Raw genomic sequence first — 26,122 nt, forward strand, 5'->3', positions numbered from 1 at the left:
GATGACTAAAAAAAAGCCCAAGCATAATGTGAACATTCCTTGATGTGAAAAAGCGCTACTAATGTGAGTGTTCTAGTAGTTTACATTGTGGACATTCATTTTGAAAAACCTTGCTTGCCTTTTCAGCTCAGCAGTTTGTTAAAGCTTACGCACCTTGATTTGAGTATGAACAACTTTACTACAATCCCTCTGGCTGTGTTGAACATGCCTGCTCTTGAATGGCTCGACATGGGGAGCAACAGACTTGCACAACTTCCTGATACCATAGAAAGGTAAATATATAATTTTCTGTGCTATTAACAGATGTGTTGAAGCCATCCATCATAAATAACAAAACAAAGGGGACCCCAAGCGTAATCAATCACAAGAGACCCATGAGGTACTAAATATGCTACTTTTTAACAATATTTTCATTTACTTAAGTATAAGGGCTTTGGGAGAGAAAAACTGGCTCTCTGACTTCACATGCTGACACGAATATGCCACACAGTAACAACATTACTTTGTGCATGCCAGGCCCTCTGTGGGCTTTACAAATGGATGAAAACTAATGTAGAGATGTAAATTGCTCAAGATCACAGTGTTAAGTGTGAACCTAGGCAGCCTGGCCCACAGTCCATGCTGTTAACCATTATGCATACTTGTCTTACCCAAATAGGCATATTCATAGTTTCTTATTTTTCTCCTAACACTCTAATTCAGACTAGATAACATTTATAGCTGTTCTTTAAGAAATCCTATGAGAATAGTGAAGAATTCTAAAATATGTTGGTTTCCTTTCTACTACCACATGCTGAGAAGTGTACTGTAGGGATTAACCCTCCAATGCAGTTTCCCTAATAATCAGGTAACGTGAAGTCGGTTAACTCAACTGGTACACTGGTTAAAGGAGATGTTATGAAAGATGACATTTGTTTCATTTTAGGTTAGTAAGAACCCGGGTTTTCATATTATGTATGATTAATCGCAGAAATCTCTTTTAATTCATCAGAATGCAGAGTCTACATACATTATGGCTGCAACGGAATGAAATAACGTGCTTGCCAGAAACAATCAGCAATATGAAAAATCTGGGTACTCTTGTGCTCAGCAACAATAAAATGCAAGATATTCCAGTATGCATGGAAGAGATGACCAATCTGAGGTAAATGTTGTAGACACAAAACTGCCATGTTCCTTTCTGGCTGCAGAACAAGGTAATATAGAGAAATTGTTATTAATGGATTTGAGTTCTCATTCATATGAATGAATACATTTAAAAATTTTTCCAACTTTGCAATTCTATAATTTATAAGTAGGATTCATATAATACTGGCCAAAATTATTCAAGAAAGAATTCTTGAAACAAAAGCCATACCGGGATTATGGGCTTTCAGGAATGCCCTCAGTTGGTGACATTTTTATGAAAATCGTCTTTGGAACTGCTAACAAACCTCATCTACAAATAAAAACCAAAGGCATAAAAATAGTGCTTATTTTCCTTCTAAATGACTACAGTGGACACAGGCAATTATGTTACAGATAGAATAAATACAACTTTTTACTAAGTTAATTACTCTCAGAACTCCCTCAAGTGTCTTCCTTCCAAAATTTAATTCCCTGACAGAGAATGTAAGACAATTCACATCAAATCCCACAACTTCCATAACAAAATCATTCATTCACCTCTTCAGCAACTGCTGAGTCCTGTACTCGATGAAGGTACAGTGATGTATAAGACACAAGTCTATAAAATATGCAGAAACTTCACCATATTAAATACATGCTAGGGACTAATAGTTGCTTCTATAAGCTTTGAAAATGAGTTGTCTAAAGCTAGTGTTTTTTTTCTTCTGGAAAAGAAACTTAAAAGATTCTTAGGATTTACTACATTTCACCAAAATGTTATTGAAACCAGTTAAAAAAAAGTAATTTAGTGTATTATCATTTGATCTTTCCTCAGAAAAATAAATGTACACTTCTATGGCATCTATAAAAATATTGTTTTTTGGTGAACTGCTAGGTTTGTCAACTTCAGAGACAACCCATTGAAACTGGAAGTAACACTTCCTCCCAGTGAAAGCATAGATGAAGAAGAGGAACGGGAATTATTTGGCCTTCAGTTTATGCATGCATATATACAGGAGTCCCAGAGAAGAGCAGGTATGGCATTTTTATATAACACATGTCAAATATTTGGTAGAGGAATGTGTGTATATATATAGATTCCTTTATAGATTTCTCATTCCATCTTACCTTTTCTGTCAAATTTTGTCTTTTGGTCAATATTGCTGGAGGAAAAAAGAGTGAAATTCCAATCTGTTCACAATTTTGATAAAGGCTTGGAGAGAAATTGTGAAGATACTGAAAGTTTTTCACGTGGTGACAGGAAATAAATTTCTTTGGCCAAGTATCTGAAGCACAACCAAGGGAAGGAAGATGTGATTTTTTTAAAAGATTTTATTTATTCATTTGAGAGCAAGCGAGCACAAGCTGGGGGCTGGGTGGGGGGGGAGCAGAGGGAGAGGGAGAAGCAGAGTTCCCACTGAGCAGGGAGCCTGACGCGGGGCTTAATCCCAAAACCTTGAGATCATGACCTGAGCCGAAGGCAGACACTTAACAATCTGAGCCACCCAGGTGCCCCTGAAGATGTGATTCTTAAAGCTTCACTACCTCATTCTATCAGTTTGTCATATATTTCAGTGTACTCATGAACACTACCTTCCCTGTCATTTCCTCTTTTTCTATAATCCACAAATAGCAACACAGTATTTTGCCTAGGAATGAAAAATATTGAGAACAGATTTTTAACCAATAGTTAAAATGTGAGGTTTTGATATATAGATTTCAATCACTCAGTCTCAATTAAGAATTAAACCACTTTTTCACTAAAGGAAAGCCTTTAACTTAAACCAAGATTATAAGAAGCCAAAGAGACAATTCTATTAAGAAAAACAATGAAACAATAGTATAGTAATAGAAATCATTTTATAATGCACTAAAACATGAAGAGTTTTTGAATCAAAAGGTCAAATTTAATTTATCTTCTACGATAGCTGCTTTGGAGAATGAGTATAATCCAAGCAAACAAATGGCAGTGTTTTAGCTAGAAGAAATCATTTTTACCAACATCCAGTGGCAGATATTAGGAAATGGTCACCTAATCTGTGGTAGCAAGTCACAGAAACAATAGCATGGAAAATAGATTGGAGGACGACAAGTAAAGTTAGTTTGGGGCCTAGTTCAGGGTATAAATACATGAAAAACAGGTAGTAGATAGAATTGGTGACTGAATGATGGGAAATGAGAGGACTCTAAGATTAATCTGTTTTTGGTTAGAGCAACCGGATGGATGGTGATGCTGAGATGAGGTGGTAGAAGTGGAAGATGAGGAAATTTGACATGGTTGTGGGACATGTGGGAAGAGGTAGTTGTGTAGGTGAATTTGAAAGTTCAAGAAGGGGTTTGCTATCCCTATAAAATTTGGCAGGTCAAGGAATAGCAATATACATATCCCACATAGTTACTTTCTTATGATATCTTAAGGAAAGTAAACAAGGTTGGGGAAAAAAAGAATCTTGACCTATAGCTTGTTGAAGGGTAAGCTTATCCGCCCATAAAATACTTGGTACCATTGTCAGAAACATCATGAAGCTAAATGGGCACAGGACTATTATCAGTTTAACTATTGTGTGTATGTGTATGTTTTGTGAAACATAGTTGAGATTATGCCTGTTGTAGAATATTTTTTATTCCTGGGCATAAATTGTTGAATGATGCAGAACAGATTGTATGACACCAATTAGCATTGCCTGACCCAGTAAAATCACGGAAATTATTGAATGATGTATATTACCCTTTATTTATGTTCTCTTGATTGGGCAGCATGAGTAATTAACTTTAGAAATAATCAATCAAACTACCTTACTTTAATAATATTTGACATGGAACTTACAAGAAGAGAAAAAAGGTTACAACTTAAGCAGAGATAATTAAACCAAGTTTGCCTATTGTCATTAAAAATAGATTTGTGAATTAGAATTATTAACGTATTTATTGAGTACTTACACTGTGCTTGGAGCTGTTTTAAGCATTTTACATGTGTTATCTCATTTGTTACAAAACCTTGTGAGGTAGGTAGTATTATTATTATCTTCATCATCCTCATTTTAAAAAGGGGAATCGAGGCACAAAGAGATTAAGTAGTGGCCCAAGGTCATACACTGAGGTGGTAGGGCAGGATCTGAACCTATGCAGTCTCATAAAACAGGAGATTAAAGCAGAAAAGCAGGAACTAAAAATGGGCTAGGCTTCTATTTTATAATTCATGTACTCATAGATCTATTTATAGGATAAAAAAGTTACCTAAGAATATCATTATAGTACCTAAAATTATTAATTCTGATCTTTGTCTTGGCAAAGGTACCAATGATTAAGACAATTTTTACAAATAAAGACAGAAATAAATGAAGGATAACATGAAGACAGTAACAGTCCTTACCATATGTTTGGATTAATATTTGCTTGTGCATAGAAACTGCTTATGAGTTAAATAAGGCCTAAGTGTGAGGTGGTTTTGGTTTCATTATCTAATTTCCATTTTATTCCAAATTATTTTCTCGAACAGGGGAGAATATACTTATAGTTGTGCTTATATGTACAAAAATGTCCTTTTAAAAGATATGATACCTAATTAACTTCAGAAGTTATTTGCAAATTTCAATTTAATTTGTGAATGAGGCTTATAAGTTATCTTTTTGGAAGTTCGAACTAGATAATTATTCAATTAAAAAAATGAAGTGAAACAGTTCATTTCCCTTGAAAACTATCTCTTCACTTTTGCTGTTTGTCATGGATAAATTCAGAAATACATGTATGGCTCTGGAAATCTGAAGGTGAATTCATTAATTGATTATGAACATCTCTGAATTTCTTTGCATTAGGAAAAACAAATCACAATAGATTATCCTTTCCAGATTGGAATGGACCAAAAAAAATCCATATATAAGCCAAGTTCTCAGACTTGCCTTTGTTACAAATGGACAACTGATCATACATCTTGAACTTGAGAAGTAAAAAGTACTAAATAAATTTCCAAAATTAATACAAATAGGAAAGCTAATGTGCTAGTTGTGTATTGATGTGTTATGTGTGTTTCAGATAACCAAGTCAACTGTTCAACTACTTTACCAATCTCTATAAATACTGATGGATAATATAACTCAAGATGCCCTGCTGAAGAGAATTACTTTGAGAATTTGGTGAATTTGCTAACATTTGGACTTCTAAGTAAAAAACAAAGCTATAACCGAAGTTCAATGAGGCCACAACATTTTTTAAAGTTCATTATCTCTGCTACGTAAACTATATTTCATGAATATAAAAATACAATTAAAAAATTTTTTTTTGGTGGAAGACAGATGTTCACAATTTCTTTTCCATTAAGCAGTTGTTTCTGGTGATGAAGAATGATTTGGTAAAGCAGTTAACAATACATTTTCCAAAGATACCAGAGGATCTGTATAATACTGTAAAGCAGGACTGAATCCTTTCTGCTGTAAATACTCCACTCGGCCTTGGTCAATCAGCAATTTACAAAGATGCCCTATTTTCTTCTTTTCTTCAACAGTAAGGAACCTAAACCGAATAATCACAAAACATCGTTAAAATTTGTAAAAGTTTACAAAAAATTATTTTAGTCACTTCTATTTATTGATAAGTTCCTAAGTAACCTGTAATATACTAGGTGCTATGTCCCATGCTTCCAAGATATGTTTTATTTTTGCCACAATAAAAGTATATTTCAATGTATTCTAAAATTGGATGGTAAAATGCATGTTCATGGACAGATTTTTGGGGACATTTATCTAAAAAGAAAGTCCAGCAATAACAAAACATCTCTGCCCCGGTGTCATGCATTTCCAAGTAGTCACTTACCCAGGGACACTCTCGGTGCTTTCATCCGTGATTCTGCATCCCCTGTCATCATGCTCTTCACTGTCACCATTCTGCTTATCTTTTCTCTTTGTGGTAAGATTGGAGGCTTCCAAAGATGTTTTTTGCATCCCACAAGTCGCCCAACTACTCATTCGCTGGAAGTAGTGGAATTCCACTGCTCCAAGGCCTAGAGCCCTGAAATACTCTTTGCCCACATAATGTCTCCAATCACACCTGTGGTGACAACAGAGTGCAATAACAATGCCAGCCACAGGGCTCCACTTCTCTGGGACATTTTTCTCATTTCCTTCCTTGGCCAAAGTGTTAATTTCTTTCTCTGTTTTATCATTCTTTATGCGTTTGGCTAAAGGTTCTTCATTCCTTTCCTCACAACTGGCAGCATAGGTTTCAACCAAACATCGTAATGCAAGATCTGCAAACACAATTATGTGGCCCCCCCAAACCACATCATCTTTAAAAATAAGTATTTTTTTACATTTATTCAGCAGTATGGTTTCTAAAATCCCAACAACAAAAACCTGCTTAGCTTTATACTTGTAATAACTCTTCCATGAATTATCAATTTTGTTCATATTTGCTGTTTTCTCATTAGCATCTCATTTTCTCTAATGATTTATTCTACTTCCCCAAACAACTGGCTGAAGGTTAAGGTCTACAGTCTGTAAAAACTTTAGTCCAACTACTCAACTTGGCTCTCATTTCTCCTACTCTAGCTGAGGAAAGGACTTGTATAGAAAAAAATCATTGATCTACACTTACATGCCAGGGAAGTTTTGAGTTTAAGAAACCCAAAGCAAAGAAAGAATAGAGGGGAAAGGCATCTGCTTAGACTGATGTTAGGTGTCAGTCCTGAAACATATGATGTTCACAGCAAATCCTGATGAGCTGAAGAGTTGGTAAGAGGGAGTCATTCTGTGGAAAGTAGGCCTCACTGAGCAGGCTTACAGTATTTATGCATTCATTCAGCAATTAGTTACTGAATGCCTTTCACGTGCAAGCTTTGCACATGTAACGATGATTATACACATAAACTTCGAGGTGGATGTACTCCACATTAAAGAGAAAAATTTAAACTTAAAAGCTAAACAAGTAGATTTTTTGATGACTATGACTATTTCCCAGTGAAGACTGCTCTATGGTTGACAATATTTGGAAGACCCCAAATATATACTGTAAAAATGGTATTTCCTGTCTGATTAGACCAGCATGCTGTGCCTAGTCAATCAAAAACATATATATTTTAAAATTTTATTACCCTAAGATGTCACCAGTGACTATTAAATGACTTAATATTTCACTAGTAAATTTAATTCAATATATGAGTTGAAGTCAATAAACACTGGGAGAAAGGAATAGCTAATCTATTTCATAAGCTATTGTTTTCTGACAAAATATATTCAGTCAGTTTTATTTATATTTGACTTAAGTAAATGATTTTCAGAAACATGAATAACCAGAAAAATTATTAAAAGAATGAAGTAATTTTAGAATCAGAAGGAGTTTTAACAATCTATTTTAACCCCTCCTTTTACAAAGAACTTAAAGGACAACGTGACATACCAAAGAAAGGGACCAGGAAACACAGCAAATTGGTGGTCAAGATCATTCATTCATTCACTCAAATGCTTACTGTTTCTATTATATGCCAACCAAAGTGTTAGCACACTCCCCTGTGCTCAACAAATTCACAGCAAAGTGGGAGAATTAGAATTATATAATAAAAAAATAATTAAAATACCGTAAGGTAGCTATGCGGATGCAATTATGATAAACACCAAGAAAATTAGAAACTGACAGAGTATAGTACATGGGAAAAGTACACAGGGTTTCAGTTTGCTGACCAGCAGAGCTGCAGGCAGGAAGCGGCAAAGGCTGGAAGGCACAGGCCAGACTGACAGCCGGTCCTCCTGGTAAAGAGCTTGGACTTTACGCTGTAAGTATTAGGAACTACTGCAAAGTTTTAAAGGGAAAGACATATTAGCTGTGTAGCCAAGGGGTCTAAATATTAGTAATTAAAGAACAGGTAGTGGAAGGAGACCATGAGAGAAAGAAGGGCATAGATGTAGAAGAACCAGGAAAGAAGAATGTTACAATAGAGAAGGAAACTGAATTTCAAGAAGGGCAAGCAACTGGAGTGCCTGGCTGGCTCAAGCTGAAGAGCGTGCGACTCTTGACCTCGGAGTCCTGAGTTCAAGCCCCACTTTGGGTGTAGAGGTTACTTAATTAAAAAAAAAGGGGCAAGCAACTGCAGCAGAGATTTTTCAGTAAGATAACAATAGAGTGATGAAGGGAGAATTCACACAGTGAATCAAGAGGGGAAAGTGTGTGGAACAATGAAAAATAGCCAATATAGATTACACTTCTGAGAAACTTGGGTCAGATAGGTAAGAGTAAATGAGTGTGCTTTTTTCCCCTCCCCAGGACAGAACTGCCTTATGCCAGAAGGCTCTTATGAGGGTCAAATGAGATAAGGTACATGAATGTCATCTTAAAAACTATGAAGGACAACATAAATATACAATACTCAAAGCCATTTCCCAGCCAAACTGAATAATGTCTATGGAGGCTCCGAGTTCCCTGTATGGGAGATGATGAAACCAATAGGAGCCAGGAAGATGTAACAATAGTTAACATTCACTGTGCACTAATATGTGCTAGACACTTACATGTAACCTGGTAAATTATATGTTATCCCTGTTTTACAGATGAGATAACCAAAGCTCAGAAAGGTTAAGTAATTTGCCAAGGTTACACAGCACAGCTGAATTCCGGACTATCCAATTTCAAAGCCCATGCTCTTTCTACCTTACCATGCTACACCTGACAGATGGACGTGCTAAGATAAGACATCTTAGGTATTTTTTTTTTTTTTAGATTTTTTATTTATTTATTTGACAGAGAGAGATACAGCGAGAGAGGGAACACAAGCGGGGGGAGTGGGAGAGGGAGAAGCAGGCTTCCTGCCCGATGTGGGGCTTGATCCCAGGACCCTGAGATCATGACCTGAGCCGAAGGCAGACGCTTAACAACTGAGCCACCCAGGCGCCCCCATCTTAGGTTTTTTTATCTGACATTTCTTTTTTCATTTTCCTCAGAATCCTGGTACATAATCATCTTCTAGTGGGAGAGGTTTCAGAGTCCTTCCCACGCAACTTCTTGAAAAAATCAGTAGCTTTTGGGGTAAAATCATACAGTTTCCATAAAGGATTTGTTTCCTTTTTGGTTGAAATATAACCCAAAAAGCTTTTAGTCTCATATGACTCAGTATTTACACATAACACTCTTTTTTTTTTTTTGAAGATTTTATCTATTTACTTGAGAGAGAGAGAGAATGAGAGAGAGAGCACGAGAGGGGGGAGGGTCAGAGGGAGCAGCAGACTCCCTGCTGAGCAGGGAGCCTGATGTGGGACTCAATCCTGGGACTCCAGGATCATGACCTGAGCCGAAGGCAGTCGCTTAACCAACTGAGCCACCCAGGCGCCCCTACACATAACACTCTTAATTCATCCTGCAAAATGGCCAAAATAAGCAGATAAATAAAAAAACTATATATCTGATCTAACACAGGGCCAGTGCTATGATAAAGATTAATCAGTTGTAAGCATAGATGATATAAACTACTCAAGAGACTATTTCAAAGATTGGGACCATGTTAAGCTAAAACTTAATGTGTTCATCTAGACATTATTAGTATGTTTACATACCTGTTGCCACACCACACAGATGCTTTCCAATTCCTACCACAGGTAGTTTTTCTTTGCTTAGCAAAGGAATCTTATCTGAAATAAAAGGAAATGAGAACCGAGTTAGCTCTCCTGTGAGATAAGACATTAACAAAAAGACAGAACTAATTTAAATCTTTGAATTTAAGGGCCGAGAGAGACTAAAACAAAAACTTCTCACTTTATAGCTGCGGAATAAGAGACTCACAGATGTAATGACCTGATAAGCAACATAGAGGGCTGCTGACCAGCCAGAATTAAAATTCAAGTTTCTTCTTTTTTTCCCTTTTCTTTCCCTCTCGCCCCTAGGGGAGGCCTCTCTTTCTGAGTTAAAGTTTCTTGACTCTTAGGCCAATGTTATTTCTTCTATTCTGACTCAGGACTTTCCCCTGTATAAGCCTATTCTGCTAAATATTATTAACTCATTGATAAAAGAACTCAAAGCTTTCCCTGCTAGAAGATTTATTTTGAACAAATAATACATATGATAAACACATATTAATAACATAACCAATATATATTATAAAATACTATATTCAGTATTACAATTAACTATAGTTTTTACTGTATCTTGATATTCAAAAATAAGATATTATCTTAGCTTTTCACATTGTTTTGAAAAAAAGAAAAGATTCATAACAGTCCTTAAAAGGTAAAAAAAAAAGGTCCACAAGGTAATGCAGTAAGATGTATTGTATCACAGTTATGGCCTCCATCCCACCCTTATTTATTTTCTTTTTTGTAAGATTCTGAAAAGTATGCTTCCTCCTACAAATCCAGCTACAGCATCTAGCACAGTGAACAGTCCAATGGAAGTACTTAGTAAGTATTTCAACTTTTCTGTTGCTTGCTTTCAAATGTTAGTATATTACATGCCAGGAGAAAATGGAACCAAGTGGAACAGTTTGCCTCTGTCAGGGAATATAGAAGTTTAAATTAAGGTAGTTCAAGAAACTCACCATCAAGTAGGGTGAAGGGAAAGGATGTCTAAGAAAGCCCTTCTGCTTTATGCTTGAAAATTACCTCATTTCCTCTCTCCTTTTTCTTTGGGCTTAGAAAATAGAGCAGAGGAACTTCTGGGAAATGATGGTAGATTAAATGCAAATATCTAGTTTACTCCCTCCTAAAACTTCCACCAACATGAGGATAGAAGGATTTTTAAAAAGGTATAAACTCACAAGATCTGAGAGAGGACAAAAGGAGACAAAAGTGGGAAAGGCTGTGACTCAACCAAATTTATTCCACAAATCTTCAAAAGGCTCAAGAATTGGGGGGATCAGGTAGTAGAACTGAGTAGCTACAATAGAGAGTACTGGTGAAAAGTCTGTTTAAATAGTCAGATCCCCACCTTGGTGACTACCTGTTTCCCATGTGGTGGAAGACTAGACTAATTCTCTGGAGCAAGTAGAACAGGAGGACAGTGGATTGAGGGACAACAGGAAGTTCAAAGTTGAAGTATGGTAAAATAGCAGAAGTCAGTGAGTGTGCATACTAATTTCCCTAGCTTTTGTTCCCCACTGGGTCCGGGTCCCAAGATGTTGGTAATCAGACCTTTACTCTCTAGGTAGGCGATCAGAAGAGTCTTCTCTGTGGAATCTGATCTGCCCAAGAGGAAAGATCACATCTTAGGCAGATCACCCCAAAGTGGAGCTCAGAGTCAACAACTCCACCTAAGGACTCAGAGCTCTGAGTCCCTCAATCCTAAGAACACACCATCAAGGAGCACCAGATGTTTGAGGACAGCCTCTAAGTCAAGAGACCAAAACAAATGGAAAAGAACAAATTGGTGAAAACAGATTACGAAGGGAGAATAATTCTAAAAAAACTATTATTAATATCCTCAGAAAGATATTATAATTATAAAAAAGAACAAGATATGGGGTGCCTGGATGGCTCAGTTGTTAAGCGTCTGCCTTTGGCTCAGGTCATGATCCCAGGGTCCTGGGATCGAGCCCTACATCGGGCTCCCTGCTCTGCGGGGAGCCTGTTTCTCCCTCTCCCACTCCCCCTGCTTGTGTTCCCTCTCTAACTATGTCTCTCTCTGTCAAATAAATAAATAAAAACTTAAAGAAAAAAAAGAACAAGATATAACAATAAAGGTAAATTCAGAGAAAAACATCTTAGAAATTAAAACTATGAGAGAAGAAATTAAGTTGAGGAAATTTTAGAAAGTATATAAAAAAGACCAATAGACATAACACAGAGATGTCAAGAGAAGTAGAAAACCATCCCAGTAGGTCTAATAATTAAATCATACGAATTCTTCCAGAAAAGGAGAAAAGAGAAAGTGGAACAGAGAAAATTATGAAAGAAAGAATGCAAGGCAATTTCCCAGAAAGCTGAGAACACTAGAATCTCTAAATCAGGATTTCTCACCCTTGGTATTATTGACTTTTTGGCCCCAATAATTTTGTTGTGGGGAGCTCTACTATACCGTATAGGATCTTTAGCAGGCCTCTGGTCTAGCAGGCTCTCTGGCCTGTATCCATTAAATGCCAGCAGCATGCCCCCTGCTATGACAACCAAAAATGTCTCAGACATTGCCAATGTGCCCTGGGGGACAAAGTGGCCTCCACTAAAACCACTGCTATAAATGAGTCAGGCCAAAATGGGTAAAAATATAACCATATGAAGGCATATCACTGAAAATTTAAAACACTAAGGACAGAGAAGCCCGTATACATTTCAAGAAAAAAGCAGATCCAGTACAAGGGATCAAGATTCAGAATAGCACTGAACTTTTAAACAATACTAGTGGGATAGAACTTTCAGAATTCTAAAGGAAAATGATTTTCAACCTAGAAATACAAATACCCAGCCAAGTCAAGTGTAAAATAAAAGATGTTTTTGGATGATGCAAGGTCTCAAATTTATCTGTAATGCGTTGTTTCTTAGGAAGCTATAGGACTAGGTGGTCTGCCCAAAAAGAGTGTATCAACAGAGGAAGATACAGGAAAAGATGTGGAAAAAGAAATTCCCACTCAGGAGAGTGAAGGAAATCCCCAGGATGAGACTGAAGAGAGTTTTATGTTGATCACTGTGCCCTAGGAACATGTCTGAAGCATACAGGGGAGAAGTCCAGTCTTGATTGGAACATGTCTGAAGCATACAGGGGAGAATTTTTCAGGAAGACAGAAACTAACAGAATACTTGATGAATGTATTACGACAAATACATTTTTAAAAGACCAAGTAAATAAAATTATAAATCATTAATTTAGCAAACAATAAAAAGTTATACAGGAAAAAGTAATTTACTACATGGTCCAATGATCAAAAATGATGATTTAATCATTTAATACATATTAGAAAGATGAGGAATGGGAAGTGTCTGCACTTGAGGCAGGGCAGGGGTAGAAAATCTTCATCTTCCATTGGGAAAAACCGGTAGATAATGCTTGGGGAAAAAAAGGGGGGCGGGCAGCAAAAACAAAATTCACCTATAAGAGGTAAATGTGGTTGGCTCCGAAGAGAGAAACATGGCAGGGAGGAAGTGGCTGGTGCTGTTTTTAAAACAACTTGAGAACTTGTAGAATTATTTGACTCTTAAACACACAAATCTAACTTTAATAAAAGCCCAAAAAAGAAAAACAAAAAACAAGGAAAAAAGAAAGGGGATGGGGATGTCTGCAGTAAACTCATTCAATAGATACTTCCTATTCTTTCTCTTCCCCTAAAGTGATGAGTAGTCAATTCTAACCCTGCCACCCAGAAAGGAAGAGAAGTCCTTTAAATAAATGTCACCTTCTCCTCATTTCAAAACTACCTTTACGCACTCTCAGTATGTCATTAAGTAAGTCTTTTATTTTAAATATTAAGAAAAAACTGAAGTATGGAGGTCAGGAGATTAAAATTCACATTTTCACTGGTGGCTATATTTTTAGTTAGTCACTGCTTAGCAGGAAAAGATTTTCCAATTAATGTAAATTCTAAAAGGGCAGTATTGAACTAGATTGTAGATATTTGCTCCTTTCTCTCTTATCTTTCTTATTTTGGTTTAAAATTATGGAATGGGGGCACATGGTGGGCCCAGAAGAGTGATCTAGAAACTATTTAAAAAATATGATAGGCCAACTTTTCAGTATGCTTAATAAGAATTCAACACATACCATAAAAACGTGTCTAGGATTTTCAATGTCAGAGAAGTAATACATTCAGTTAAATAGTTTTTTTTTTTTTAAAGATTTTATTTATTTATTTGACAGAGAGAGAGATCACAAGCAAGCAGACGGGCAGGCAGGCAGGGAGAGGGAGAGGGAGAAGCAGGCTCCCTGCTGAGCAGGGAGCCCACTGCGGTGCTCGATCCCAGGACCCTGAGACCATGACCTGAGCCGAAGGCAGACGCTTAACTGACTGAGCCACCCAGGCACCCCCTCAGTTAAATAGTTTTAAATACAGCAATATATATATAATATAAATGCTGGGTTGCTTCACAAAGCTGTATTAATTAGTGGATGGAAGTTACTAGGATATGTTTATATTAATTATGAAAAACTATAAAAAGGTACAGAAAAGGCACAAAGAGTATGACTGAAGGGAGTGTGTGTGTATGAAATGTGACTTCCACAGAGATGAATTATACTGGTACAATTTAAAATTCTAGGAAGTATGTTTTACCATCAGCTGGACAAAGAACTATCTCATTTCTTTAACAGTTTAGGTAAAGTCATGTTAATTATAGGCAGAAGGCACAAGCCTTTTTGGGGTGGGGGGAGAAGGAGAGGGAGAGAGAGAATCTTAGGCAGGCTCCATGTCCAACATGGAGCCTGAAGCCAGGGCTCGATCTCACAACCCTGAAATCATGATAAAAGTCAAAATGAAGAGTTGGACACTCAACTGACTGAGTCACCCAGGCACCCCTGAACAGACTCATAATTAAAAAGGACAAAGAAATAATGTAGGGACATAATAATCAAAACTTTTAAACTCTTTCCTAATATGACACTTCATTTCTAATTGATACTGAAACCTCATTTTTAAAAAGTTCCAACCCTAATTCAATTTACACTTAATCAGATGTTAGATATAACATTTTATATTAACAATGCATTAATTTTATTTTGTTTTCCCTGAAGCACTGTTCTGCATGACTGGGTTTCTAAGCAACCCTCAGAATTTGAAACTTCTATGATTTATGATAGGGCAACCGAAAGTTATACAACTTACTCAAACACAAGTGTTGAATATCAATTTGAAGTCTCTCGAATACTGAATTTTTCTTTCTGTGTTTGCCATCTACCTGCACAAACAGAACACTGTCATAACAATAGTTTTTTATGTTTACTTTATGAAATTAAAAAAAGATTTCTATTTGTTTTCAAAATTCAGAGGAAATAATTTCCCATCTTATTTTTTAATACTTAAAAAACAGAATCACTAGTTAAAAAATTTAAGATTGTATATTCTTTGATGAAAACTCCAAAATAACAATATCATACATTTTTAAAAGGCTTGAAAATTTTATAAATTATTATGTATAATTATTTCCTTTAACTCTAAAACTTCCCAATTCACTCATGAAGGAACTAAGGTTCATAGATGTTAAGTGACTAACCTAAGATTATTTGCCAGCTCCGTTGCCTTTGTTAGCCCCTAATATACTATTTTTGGTATATTCTATCATTCTTCTTACTCTCTCTGAAAGATCACAACCACCATTCTGATCTATGTCCATGTGCCTTTGACTTACAAATCGACACTGTGGCCCAGATATTTTTGATGAGCACCAGACACATAACTAGCTGTGAACTAGAAAGCTCTACTTCAACTGCAAACTCATTCAAAACTGAACTCATCATTGCTCCCCCCAAAACTATTCTTCCTCTTCCTCCTTCTATATTCCCTATCTCAGATAAAATGTACCACCAGTCACTTAAAGCCATAAAGTGTCACCTGAAATAACTCCTCTCTCATTCTTAATGACTAATAAATCACTGAGTCTCCTTGCTTCCAAAATCTTAGCGTTTCTCATACTCTTTCCCTCCTCTCCATCCCCAGTGCAACAGCCTTAGCTCTGGCCCATTTCTTACGTGGATTACTGGATAATAATTATCTTGTTATTAATTTCCCTACTTCAAGTTTCAGACTCCTCTGATAGAGCTTTAATGGTACTGCTAGGGTGAACTTTTCAAAAGCCTTTTGATTTTCTTCAGCAACTCTTACATATTCTTTCAATCTCCTCTCAGCTGTCACTTCCACCAGGAAACCTTCCCTGGCCCACACTACACTGAGGTTGGTGTTCTATCTTCATGCTCCTATGGCTTCTGGTACTTACCATTATCATAAGAGACTTAGCATATGGAACCAAAATACTCCTAAGTCTGCCCCACTAGATATAAGCTTCTCAAAGACAAGAACTAAATCTTGGTCCATGGAATCCCCAGCATTTAGCAGGTTAAAGTCAAACTCCTTCCCTTGGCATGAAAGAGGACACCTTCCAGTCTAGCCACACTCTCCCATCTCCTCACCAGTGAACTCTACTTGGGACCATGCATTCCCATCACACAGAAGTGTTTCCATGTTTCCCTGTTGTTTCAGGTATTTGGTTACACTGTTCCTCAAATCCTCTATCTAGGAAACACCAGTTCTCCTTTCAAGATAGAACTCAGGCATCACCTTTTCGATGTAGCCATTTGCATCCTTTTCCTACAATAAAACATGTCACTCCCTCTTTTGAAACCATACTGTACTCTGTGCAGATTTTTTTCATGCTTTGATACTTTTCTATGATCATTAATTTGCCTGTCTCTCCTTTCTAAATATCAGTAACAGAGCATAGGGACCTTGTCTTGACTTTATCTACCCAATGTCTGTCACGGTACCTAATGGTACGCTCAATAAATATTCACTGAATGAAGAGTCAGTAGGTGGCACAGGCACCTAGCTTGAGCTTGGCCCTTTCCACATATTTCTTGTCTCTGCAAATAATTTTAAGAACTCAGCTCAATGGGCTATTAAAATTTAGATTAAAAAAATTATCTTCAGTTTAAGTTATCAATATAATTAGAATAAAAAGAATAAAAAGCCATATCAAATCAACACCAAAAAATAATTTTAAGAGACATGTTTCTGAGTATCATTCATTTTTTAACAAGAAAAGTGCAAACAAAGTTTGGTTACTAATACACTGCCATGATTTCACTTACCTTGAATCTCGTGGTCACCTTTTCTACTAGGATGAAGTGAACTTTCTCAGCATCTTTTAATGCAATATCAACCCAATGAGATAATTTTCCCTTTCCTGCTCCAAACTCGACAAAGCATCTTCTTGGACCAAGTAACTTTAATTTTTCAATGTTACCTAAAATAGAAGCCTGCAAACTTCACAAGATTATTTTATAAACTAGAGCAAACACATTTGGCTTGAATGGGAAAATAGCAAGGTAATTTCTACAAAAGGCAGCATGTGCACATTGATAATTTTTGTTTGGCTTTAAATTTTTTCCCTTGCTTTGAAATTTCTAACACACAATACTCAGAACCATATCCATGCCAAAAGTTTTTAATATATGTTTACACATACTTTTTGAAATGGAAAGATTCTGTTCCCCGTAAGATAAACTAAACAAAATCTCACTAAGAACTATATTTAGAAAGAATGTTAGCTTTTGACAAATGAAAAAAGGGCAATTTTAGTATAGTTACTATGGCCTAAACATACCTGCTGTTTCAGGTGTTTGGTTGCAGAATCACCATTTTTAGGGTCATTAAGGGCATCATGCAATGCTGGATGGGACATAATTTGATCTTTAAGTGTAGAGTTCAAACCTGTGCCAAATATAAGCACAATAGCTTAAGCAACCAAACATGAAAATGTGGGGCTCTGAACAATGGTAGTAACATCTTGTTAACCACACTTGTATCACTCATGTGGCCCCTAATTATTCTAAAAATTTTAACTTACAACTGTAGGCACACTTACCTTCACTTGCTTTCCTCAATTTCTTAATTAAGTTTTCCAACTGCTCTTCAGAGAGAGAAGAAATTGGAACCTATATACAAAAATGGGGCATCAGCTTGTCTGGGAACTAACCATCACTAATAATATGGATTCTATAGGAAAATGTATTCTAAATTTAAAACAATTAATTTATTCTAACAAAAACTGGAACACAGCTTATTCACAGAAATAGTTCACAGACACCTTTTAAATAAAAATTAAATATTAAGTCAAGTACTTACTAACTGTTCAGGTATTTCTGTTCCATCTTTTAAGCCTGCGTTAATATCTTGAATAAAGAAGTCCTTAATAAAAACAAAACCACAACAATACTGTTATTAATGTGAAGAGCTCACAAAAATTAAGGTGAAAAACTGGTCCTTCCCTTCTTCCCATACTCTGTACCCACCATCCTCCCTTTCTCCCATTTATGAATTAAATAATTACTGAGCACCTACTGTGGTCCTTAATTTGTTTTAGTGCTGAGGACTCACCATAGTAGAGAACAGAACAGACAAAAATTTCTATGTTCATGAATCATATATTCATGTTGTTATTTGAATAAACATTTATAGTCTAAAGAAATTTGTTTGTAATTTTTACTAACGTTTTCACCTGCCTATAGCATAGACTTAGGACTCTGTCAGTTTTGTTTATGGTGTTACAGTAAAAACAACAAAGTACCAACTACACATGGCTGTTTATCAGACAGGCAGCATGACCAAAAATAGAGATAAGATACGATATTATAATGGTTTAGGTCTGATTTCTTCTATTTTAAAATTCTGATTAAAATAAAAAATAGAAATGTACTATGACACTATGTTGTTTAAATTAACATAGTAAGATCTTTCTAGTGTATCTTCAGAGAGAAAGATTCAACATAAGTATCTAGATCAGCACTGTCCAACAGAACCTTCTGCAATGATGGAAATATTCCATATCTTCCCTGGAGAACATGGTAACCACTAGTTTTGAAATTCTGCTAGTGTGACTGAGGAATTGGATTTTCAATTTCATTTTAATTAGTTCAAATTTAAATAGTTACACATGGCTAGTGGTTACCACATTGGACCATGTAGATATAGAAGAATAAAATAATACTATTTCTACAAATCCTGTTCTAAAAGTAAAAACTACTCCTGGGACTTTATGCATACTAATGGGCTTTTGTTATGCATAAGGGTAACATGCGGACTGCGTGTTGCTGCCTTTACTTATATGGATAATAAGGAAACTGATGATTAAGCGGAACAGGTGAAGACAGCCGGTATTATAATGTTCTGTTGGATGACTGGCAAAGCTATGATAGAAAACTAGCTACAACTATTATAATTTGATGTACTCTTAGTTTAAAATGGTTGCCAAGAGTGTTCCAGGTAAGTTGTGTTGTAGACTAAATTTTTAAATGTGAAAACTATTTATACTGGAGAAACTTATCACCAATTTACTTTCATTTGGTATGCAGAATTTTTAAAAGATTTATTTATTTTAGAAAGAGAGTGAGAGTGAGTGGGGGAGGGGCAGAGGGGGAGAATCTTCAAAGAGACTCCCCACTGAACATGGAGCCAGACTCGCGGCTTGATCTCACGACCCATGAGATCATGACCTGAGCCAAAACCAAGAGTCACACGCTTAACCGACTGAGCCACCCAGGTGCCCCTGGGGGGTATTCCATTTTTAATAAATTCACCTCTTCTCTCAAACTTTTCCCAGAACATGTATTCCACCTGTTTGCCTTAACTAAAACCTGGCACTTAGGTAAATTAGCTAATCTCCATGCATACTTGAAAGTAAAGGCAACATTCTTTCTTTTTACTAAGGGGCTATCTGGGGTGGTCATCTTTTTTCTTCTACAGATCTTAATGTAAAAATACTTCCTGTTAAGCTTATGTCATTTGACCTAAGCTGGTTCTCAATTGGAAGGCATTTGGAAATGTATGGGGCTACTTTATTGTCAAAATGACTGAGAGGTGCTATTGGGAGACAATTCTCCATGGGTCTCTCAATTTTCTGCAAGTGTTAGAAGCAAGACACACTGACAACCTTTGTTCCAGACTCTCTTTTCAAGGACATTTGTATACAAAGCAGTCTTGGAAGACAGAAATAGTGTCTCCCAGAGCAGATCAGGCCTGTACAGTATAATAAAGAAATGTCTATTTATGGAACAGAGGTCAGGCAGGTTTCCTTACTACCCATTTTATTATTATTTTTTAAAAGATTTTATTTATTTATTTATTTATTTATTTATTTTAGAGATAGAAAGAGCATGCATGCACAAGGGGGGAGGAGCTGAGGGGGAGGGAGGGGGGAGGGAGGAGGGGAAAGAATCTTAAGCAGACTCTGCACTGAGCACGGAGCCTGACGTGGGGCTCGATCTCATGATCCTGAGATCATGATGACCTGAGCCGAAATCAAAAGTCGGACTCTTAACTGACTGAGCCACCCAGGAGCCCCTATTATTTATTTAAAGATTCATTTATTTGAGAGATAGAGAAAGAGCATGCATGTGAGTGGGGGCTGGGATAGAGGGAGAGAATCCTCAAGCAGGCTCCCCTATGAGCACAGAGCCCAATGTGGGGCTCGGATCTCATGACCCATGAGATCATGACCTGAGCTGAAACCAAGAGCCAGATGCTCAACTGACTGAGCCACCCAGGTGCCCCTTTACTGCTCATTTTAAAAGAAATGTATTTCCTAAACTTGGGGTTCTTCAGCTGTGACATAAGCTATGCACAACATTGTGCAGCATTCACCTAGGCCCTGTTGACTCCATGGACCTTAAGGAACAAGGGGAATCGATGCAGGCAAGAAGCCCATGTTACTTGCTGAGCAGTGAGTAATGAAGTCCTTTGTCTCTGACCTAGGAGTCTCTTCTGCCAGCATCCACAAACCTGTGGCAGGCTAATTTGTTAGCTGGAAAATAAGATTACACTTCAGATCCTTCATATTCCTCACAAGTGCCTTTGCCATTTGCTGCTCAGAGGCCAGGAATACTAAATACAGGGATGCTTTGAAATACACAGGACATGCTTCCTCTCTTGAAATAAAAGCCCAAATCTCCAAAATTGGTCATAAAACCCACATAATCTGGCCTGAATCCCAGAATGAAGACACAAACCCAGAGCTGAAGCTGACCCATAATGGCCCACAGATAACATATAATGTAATTCTGAAAGAAACTCACTTTAAAAAATTTTGTTTTAATTAGGGCTGGTTGCTATCCAACAAAATATTATGAAATCTAGAGATATATGGCAAAGTATTCTTTTTCATGTTTTTTCTTTTTAATCACCTGACATTATACATATATTTATTTGACTTTTTGGTTCTCTCTCCATGGACGTAAACTCCACCAAATTCTTTTGTTTTCAGTTGATCCTCAATACCTAAAATATATAGGTATTTAATGTTTAATGTTACATGAGTAAGGAACACTAAATGAAGCTACTATGCATATATATAAATTAATGTCACATCAATTGCTACATGAAAGAATAAGTGGCTACCTAGTGGCCAATGCTACCTGCTTTTGTAATCTAGATGTTCTTGCTATTAAAATGTTCATTTAATGTTAAAAAAAAAAAAAAGAAATACACAGGACATGACTATCCCACTTGAAATGCCAAAAGCCCACTGAGGATAAGAGCAGCTCAGCCTTTGATGTCAGTGTCACCTAGAGTCTCATACTCTATTCTGTGGCTATCTCTTATCTCATCTTCACTCAGCTCTCCCCTTATATTCTATACACCAATCATGTGCAATGCCCAGTCCCAGATAAAGCTATCAACTCTCTCACTTCTAGGTACTTACATATGTGTTTTTTTCCCCCTTGTCTGGCTGATTCTCCTCCCACCGCCCCTCCCCCTTTTCTAAAGGCGGGGGCAGAAGGGGAGTGAGAGAATTTTAAGCAGGCTCCATGCCCAGTGTGGAAACCGACTCGTGGCTTGATCTCATAACCACGAGATCATGATCTGAGCTGAAATCGAGTCGGACACTTAACCAACTGAGCCACCTAGGCGCCCTTAGCTGATTCTCCTCTGACCCGTAGGTCTCATTGTATGACACTCCTTCAGAGAAGCCTCCCTGACTCCTTCCCCATCTCTCTCATCCCCTATTTCTCCAAAAAAGGGTTAGGTTCTCCTCCTTTCTTCTTTCATAGCACTCTGTATTTAATCAATTTTAAACACATAATACTGTATTTTTTATCTCTCCCAAGACTGTAATGTTCTTATAGGCAGGGTGCTTGGTACGATGTCTGGCATAAGTGCTCGGTATTTATTGAATAAACAAGTTCCTCCCCCACCCTTCCAATCTCTTACCCTGGGTAACTTAAAAATCCAAGGCTTTACCTATGACTTGTATGTATTTGACTTCCAAACTAACCACTCTACTGACTTTCAGACTCACATATCCAACTCTCAGCTTTTAGTCACCACGTTTTGATTCTGCTACCTAAATAATTCTTGTATTTATTCCCTAACCTTTCCATTCTCTTTCATTTAGTCTCTTATCATGTCCCACCTGGATTTCAGCAACAGCCCCTAACTAGTCCTTCTAATTCCACGCCATCTTCCCACACTGCTCTGAGAGAAAGTTTTTTAAGAGGTAAATCTGACCACACCGTTCTTTAGTTTAAAATCTTTCAAGGGTTCCCCATATCTTTCAGAATACAGTCCGAGTTTTTTGAAAGACTCAATGTGGTTTCCCAGTTTCTGCCTTTGTGAATATAGTTCTTCTCACCTACAAGGACTCTTCTTCCTTTTCTTTGCCAAATCAAGACTGAGTTCAAGTGTTATTCCCTCTAGGAAGCTTTTCTTGACCACTTGGATATAATTTTAATTTTTATACAAGTACACGCTCTTATGACATGTGTAGTTACTTCTTTCATTGAACTTATTAAGATCCATTATTTACAAGTTAACTTACCAGTTTCAAATAAACTCCTTGAAGGCTGGGACCATATTTTATTGAAATAAATTTAGTAAGCACTCAGTAAGTATTTTGAATAAATTGTGAAATTACTCTCTAAACAATACACTTGTTGCATAAAATTCTATTCTCTGAATTAGGGTTATAAGTGGATTCACGGTCTGATGTCCTATATATATACTCAAATGCATTTACCACATTCAAGCCTTCTGAGGCTAGGGTCTTGTTAAGTATTCACATTTGTAATCAACTAAGTATATATAAGCATTACATACCACACATTTCACCTTTCAATTTTACTGATCAAACACTTACAGGTTTTGGCTTCTCTCTTGAGTTACATTTTTTCAAATGCTTTGCTAGTTGATCTTCATATACTGTGCTAAATTTAAAGAGAAAATTATTTAAAATAAGACCTGTGACAATTATTCTTTCTAGCATAGAAAAACCCTTAACTGACCCATACTTACTGTTTTGGATCTAAAGGACAGAGAATTCTTTTCCGAGCATTTTCTTCCTAATAAAGAAAGATGATATATTGACTTGGATGAAAAATATCAAGTTCATTGCTTACAGATACTAGATATAACGTCAGTGTAATCATAAGTTTATGCATTCCCAAAACAAGGTAAGGAAACCTTAAAAGGACATTAGTAAAACATTGGTACAATAAGGTCATAGAGTTTAACAACAAAAATCTCCAAAATAGCTAGTTTTTGTATATACGAGCAAAAATGCTTTGGACAACAAGGGTTTATAGCTTCAAATACGTTATAGAGAAGGCCTACATATGGAATTTCTAATCTATGATAGCATCGACTATAATTTGCACTATTATTTTATAATAATATTATTTTAAAATAATATTTTACAGTGTCTCTTGGGGGGCAAAATCACCCTCAGTTAAGAACCAGCGGGTAAAAATGCGTACAAGTGGTCTCAGCTATATATGATACTTAAGACAAAAAGATGGAAGCATAACACCCAATTAGATCATAAATCACAGATTCAGTAGGACACCCACAGTTGAAAAGCAAATCGTGCCATATAAAGTGTTTCCCTTGATGTTCTGCAATTTTTCTTCAAGGGACCAATAACAACATTCCTTCCTCTCCAGGAATACTGATCTTGTAAGGAACTAGGCATATTCTACCACTGTCACCAACTGCATTCATCTCTGAGATGTTTCGTTAAGGTCAAGTATAAGGTCTTAGAGTGAGAACAAAACTTTCTCCTACCATAAATCTCACTTTTAAAAATTTTATTTATTTAGTTATTTTATAAATCTCATTTTTTGATCAAGAAATGTTTGCTGGTCCCCTCAAAACCACTCAATACAACTGTAGGTATACTTCAGAGAGTTCTCACCATAAGACACAGGTCTCCCACATTCCAAAACAAGTATATATTTGTTTCTGTATACTTCACTCTAGGCAAGTTATCAGTTTATCAAAATATGAAGTAGAGTTATGGCTATGATGGGCAGTAGCAGATGAAGGAGGTCTCGGGGCTGATCTGTACTGGATATTGCCCAGGATAAAACATCTAAGGAAATAATGTAAATAATACTGGACATCGAGAAGGCATGAAACCAGGTGCTTGCCTATTTGGTTTCTAAAACTGACTAAACAGGTTCCTCTTCTACAAGCATTCTGCTCCTCGTTTTTAGTTTTATTTTTCTATCATATATATCCCAAAGAAATACACATACACAAAAATATACAGTTGACTCTTGAAGGGGGGGAGGGGCAGCGACACTCTCCTCGGCAAATAACTTTTGACTTCACAAAAAATGAGATTTAAAAACTTTTTAAAAAATTTTTTATTTATTTATTTGACAGAGAGACACAGCGAAAAAAGGGAACACAAGCAGGGGGGGGAGTGGGAGAGGGAGAAGCAGGCTTCCCGCCAAGCAGGGAGCCCGATGCGGGGCTGATCCCAGGACCCTGGGACCATGACCTGAGCCAAAGGCAGACGCTTAACGACTGAGCCACCCAGGCGCCCCGAGATTTAAAAACTTTTTGACAGGGCACCTGGGTGGCTCAGTTGGTTAAGCGTCTGCCTTCGGCTCAGGTCATGACCCCAGGGTCCTGGGATGAGCCCCCAGTCGGGCTCCCTGCTCAGCGGGGAGCCTGCTTCTCCCTCTCCCCCCTGCTCCTGCTCTAATAAAAAAAAATTTTTTTAAATAAATAATAAATAAAAACTTTTTGACTTAACTAATAGTCTACCGTTGACCTGAAGCCTTATTGCTAACATAAACAGCTGATTAATGTATATTTTTTGTTGTATGTATTATACACTATATTCTTACAATAAAGCTAAAGTGTTAAGAAAGTCTTAATAAGGAAAATACATTCATAGTACTGTGCTGTGTTTATGAAATCCATGTAAACACGTGGTCAAGGGTCAACTGTATGTATTTTTATTATTAAAGATTTACTTATTTGAGAGCGAGAGAAGCGCGCGCACAAGCTGGGTGAGAGGCAGAGGGAGAGAGAGAAGCAGGCTCCCCAAGGAGCAGAGAGCCCAATGGGGGGCTAAATCCCAGGACTCTGGGACCATGACCCCCGCCCAGGGCAGACGCTTAACCGACTGAGCCACCCAGGCGTCCCAAGGGTCAACTCTATATTGACAGTACAATTATACGTATTCTCAAACAGTATTCTCAAACAAAATTGTACGCCTCCTGTTTTCAATTTTAAAAGGAAAGTCAATTCTTACATGACTTTAAATCTTTCCTTCCTCCTTTCAGCAGTTACAAGTTGCTTTCAAAAGACTGTACTCTAAATTTTTTTTTTAAGTTTTTAATCACTCCGTGCTCATCACACGAGCACTCCTAAATCCCCAACACCTATTTCACCCATTCCCTCCCTCCCCACTCTGGTAACCATGTTGGTTCTCTATAGTTAAAGAGTTGCACGTCTAAATAAAATTTTTTAAAAGTTTCTTATTATTCACAAAACAATCAGAACACAATTAGTGAAACCTTGGGATCTTTGATCACTATTCTTTCTAAACTACCTTTTCTCATCGGGAAGGCGGAGGCTGGGCGGAGTATGAGGCGGTAGTTTGGAGTAAAACTTAGGTCTACCATTACCATGAGTTAGTATCAAAATAAACGGGTCACTGCTGGCGCTCTATTTAGTGCGAGAAACACTGCACTTCGCTACGGCTCATCATCGCTCCCTAGGGAGGGCAGGGCCGCGCTTAGTACAGGAAAAGCTGGAAAATCCAGGGAACAGAAGCAGAAATCTGTCAGAGGGGAGTTGCCGGACCAAGAAACTTATGTCCAACTCTCCACAGGGTAGGGCAATACCAGACCTCCGCGGCTCCAGCGTGTTCCCCACAGAATCTTTTCCCTGCCGCCACCACCATCCTGCAGAACCGCTTCTTCTTTTCCACATAGTAACTGCACCGACCCTCAGCCGGAAAGTCAGTCGTGTGCGGGGCCGGCCCAGAAGCCGCCATAATTCAGGCTTCGTTTGGGGTGGCAAGCATCTGGTGAAGAGAAGAAAAGTTCTCTGCTCCCCTCGGGTCCCCTTTCCCTTAACAAATATGGCTGCCGCGCGTCCCGCCACGCAGGTTAATGCCCG

The 26,122-nt window shown here is 37.3% G+C and overlaps 2 protein-coding genes across 2 annotated transcripts in view; one reads left to right on the top strand and one right to left on the bottom strand.

Moving 5' to 3' along the window:
- The window catches only part of LRRC39 (leucine rich repeat containing 39), a 19,931-nt gene extending 14,551 nt beyond the window's left edge, over positions 1–5,380 (top strand). Inside the window, exons 6-9 of the mRNA XM_032422738.1 lie at positions 127–272; positions 992–1,144; positions 2,003–2,142; positions 5,140–5,380. Of these exons, the coding sequence (XP_032278629.1) occupies positions 127–272; positions 992–1,144; positions 2,003–2,142; positions 5,140–5,195 (495 nt within the window). The 3' untranslated portion in view covers positions 5,196–5,380. The remainder of the gene's footprint in view (positions 1–126; positions 273–991; positions 1,145–2,002; positions 2,143–5,139) is intronic.
- TRMT13 (tRNA methyltransferase 13 homolog) lies at positions 5,297–26,066 on the bottom strand. The gene is made up of 11 exons (XM_032422727.1): positions 25,851–26,066; positions 23,000–23,046; positions 22,845–22,911; positions 17,840–17,902; positions 17,580–17,649; positions 17,319–17,425; positions 16,804–16,971; positions 14,825–14,897; positions 9,642–9,716; positions 5,917–6,349; positions 5,297–5,616 (listed from the first exon to the last, which is right to left on the bottom strand). Exons 1-11 carry the CDS (start codon positions 25,995–25,997, stop codon positions 5,421–5,423), a joined length of 1,446 nt encoding a protein of 481 aa, XP_032278618.1. The 5' UTR covers positions 25,998–26,066; the 3' UTR covers positions 5,297–5,420.
- Between the last annotated feature and the right edge of the window lie 56 nt (positions 26,067–26,122).

This window comes from Phoca vitulina, unplaced genomic scaffold (genome assembly GCF_004348235.1).
Source record: "Phoca vitulina isolate PV1807 unplaced genomic scaffold, GSC_HSeal_1.0 scaffold2, whole genome shotgun sequence".
NCBI classification, from domain to species: domain Eukaryota; kingdom Metazoa; phylum Chordata; class Mammalia; order Carnivora; family Phocidae; genus Phoca; species Phoca vitulina.

What these genes read in the sequence shown, in the direction of transcription:
- TRMT13 (XM_032422727.1), bottom strand. Translation starts at nt 25,997, where the DNA reads ATGGCGGCTTCTGGGCCGGCCCCGCACACGACTGACTTTCCGGCTGAG. An exon ending in CCAAACACCTGAAACAGCAG is followed by an intron (nt 16,972 to 17,318) that starts GTATGTTTAGGC and finishes TGAAGTTTGCAG; the next exon opens with GCTTCTATTTTAGGTAACAT. An exon ending in TATTCAACACTTGTGTTTGA is followed by an intron (nt 9,717 to 14,824) that starts GTAAGTTGTATA and finishes CTTTTATTTCAG; the next exon opens with ATAAGATTCCTTTGCTAAGC.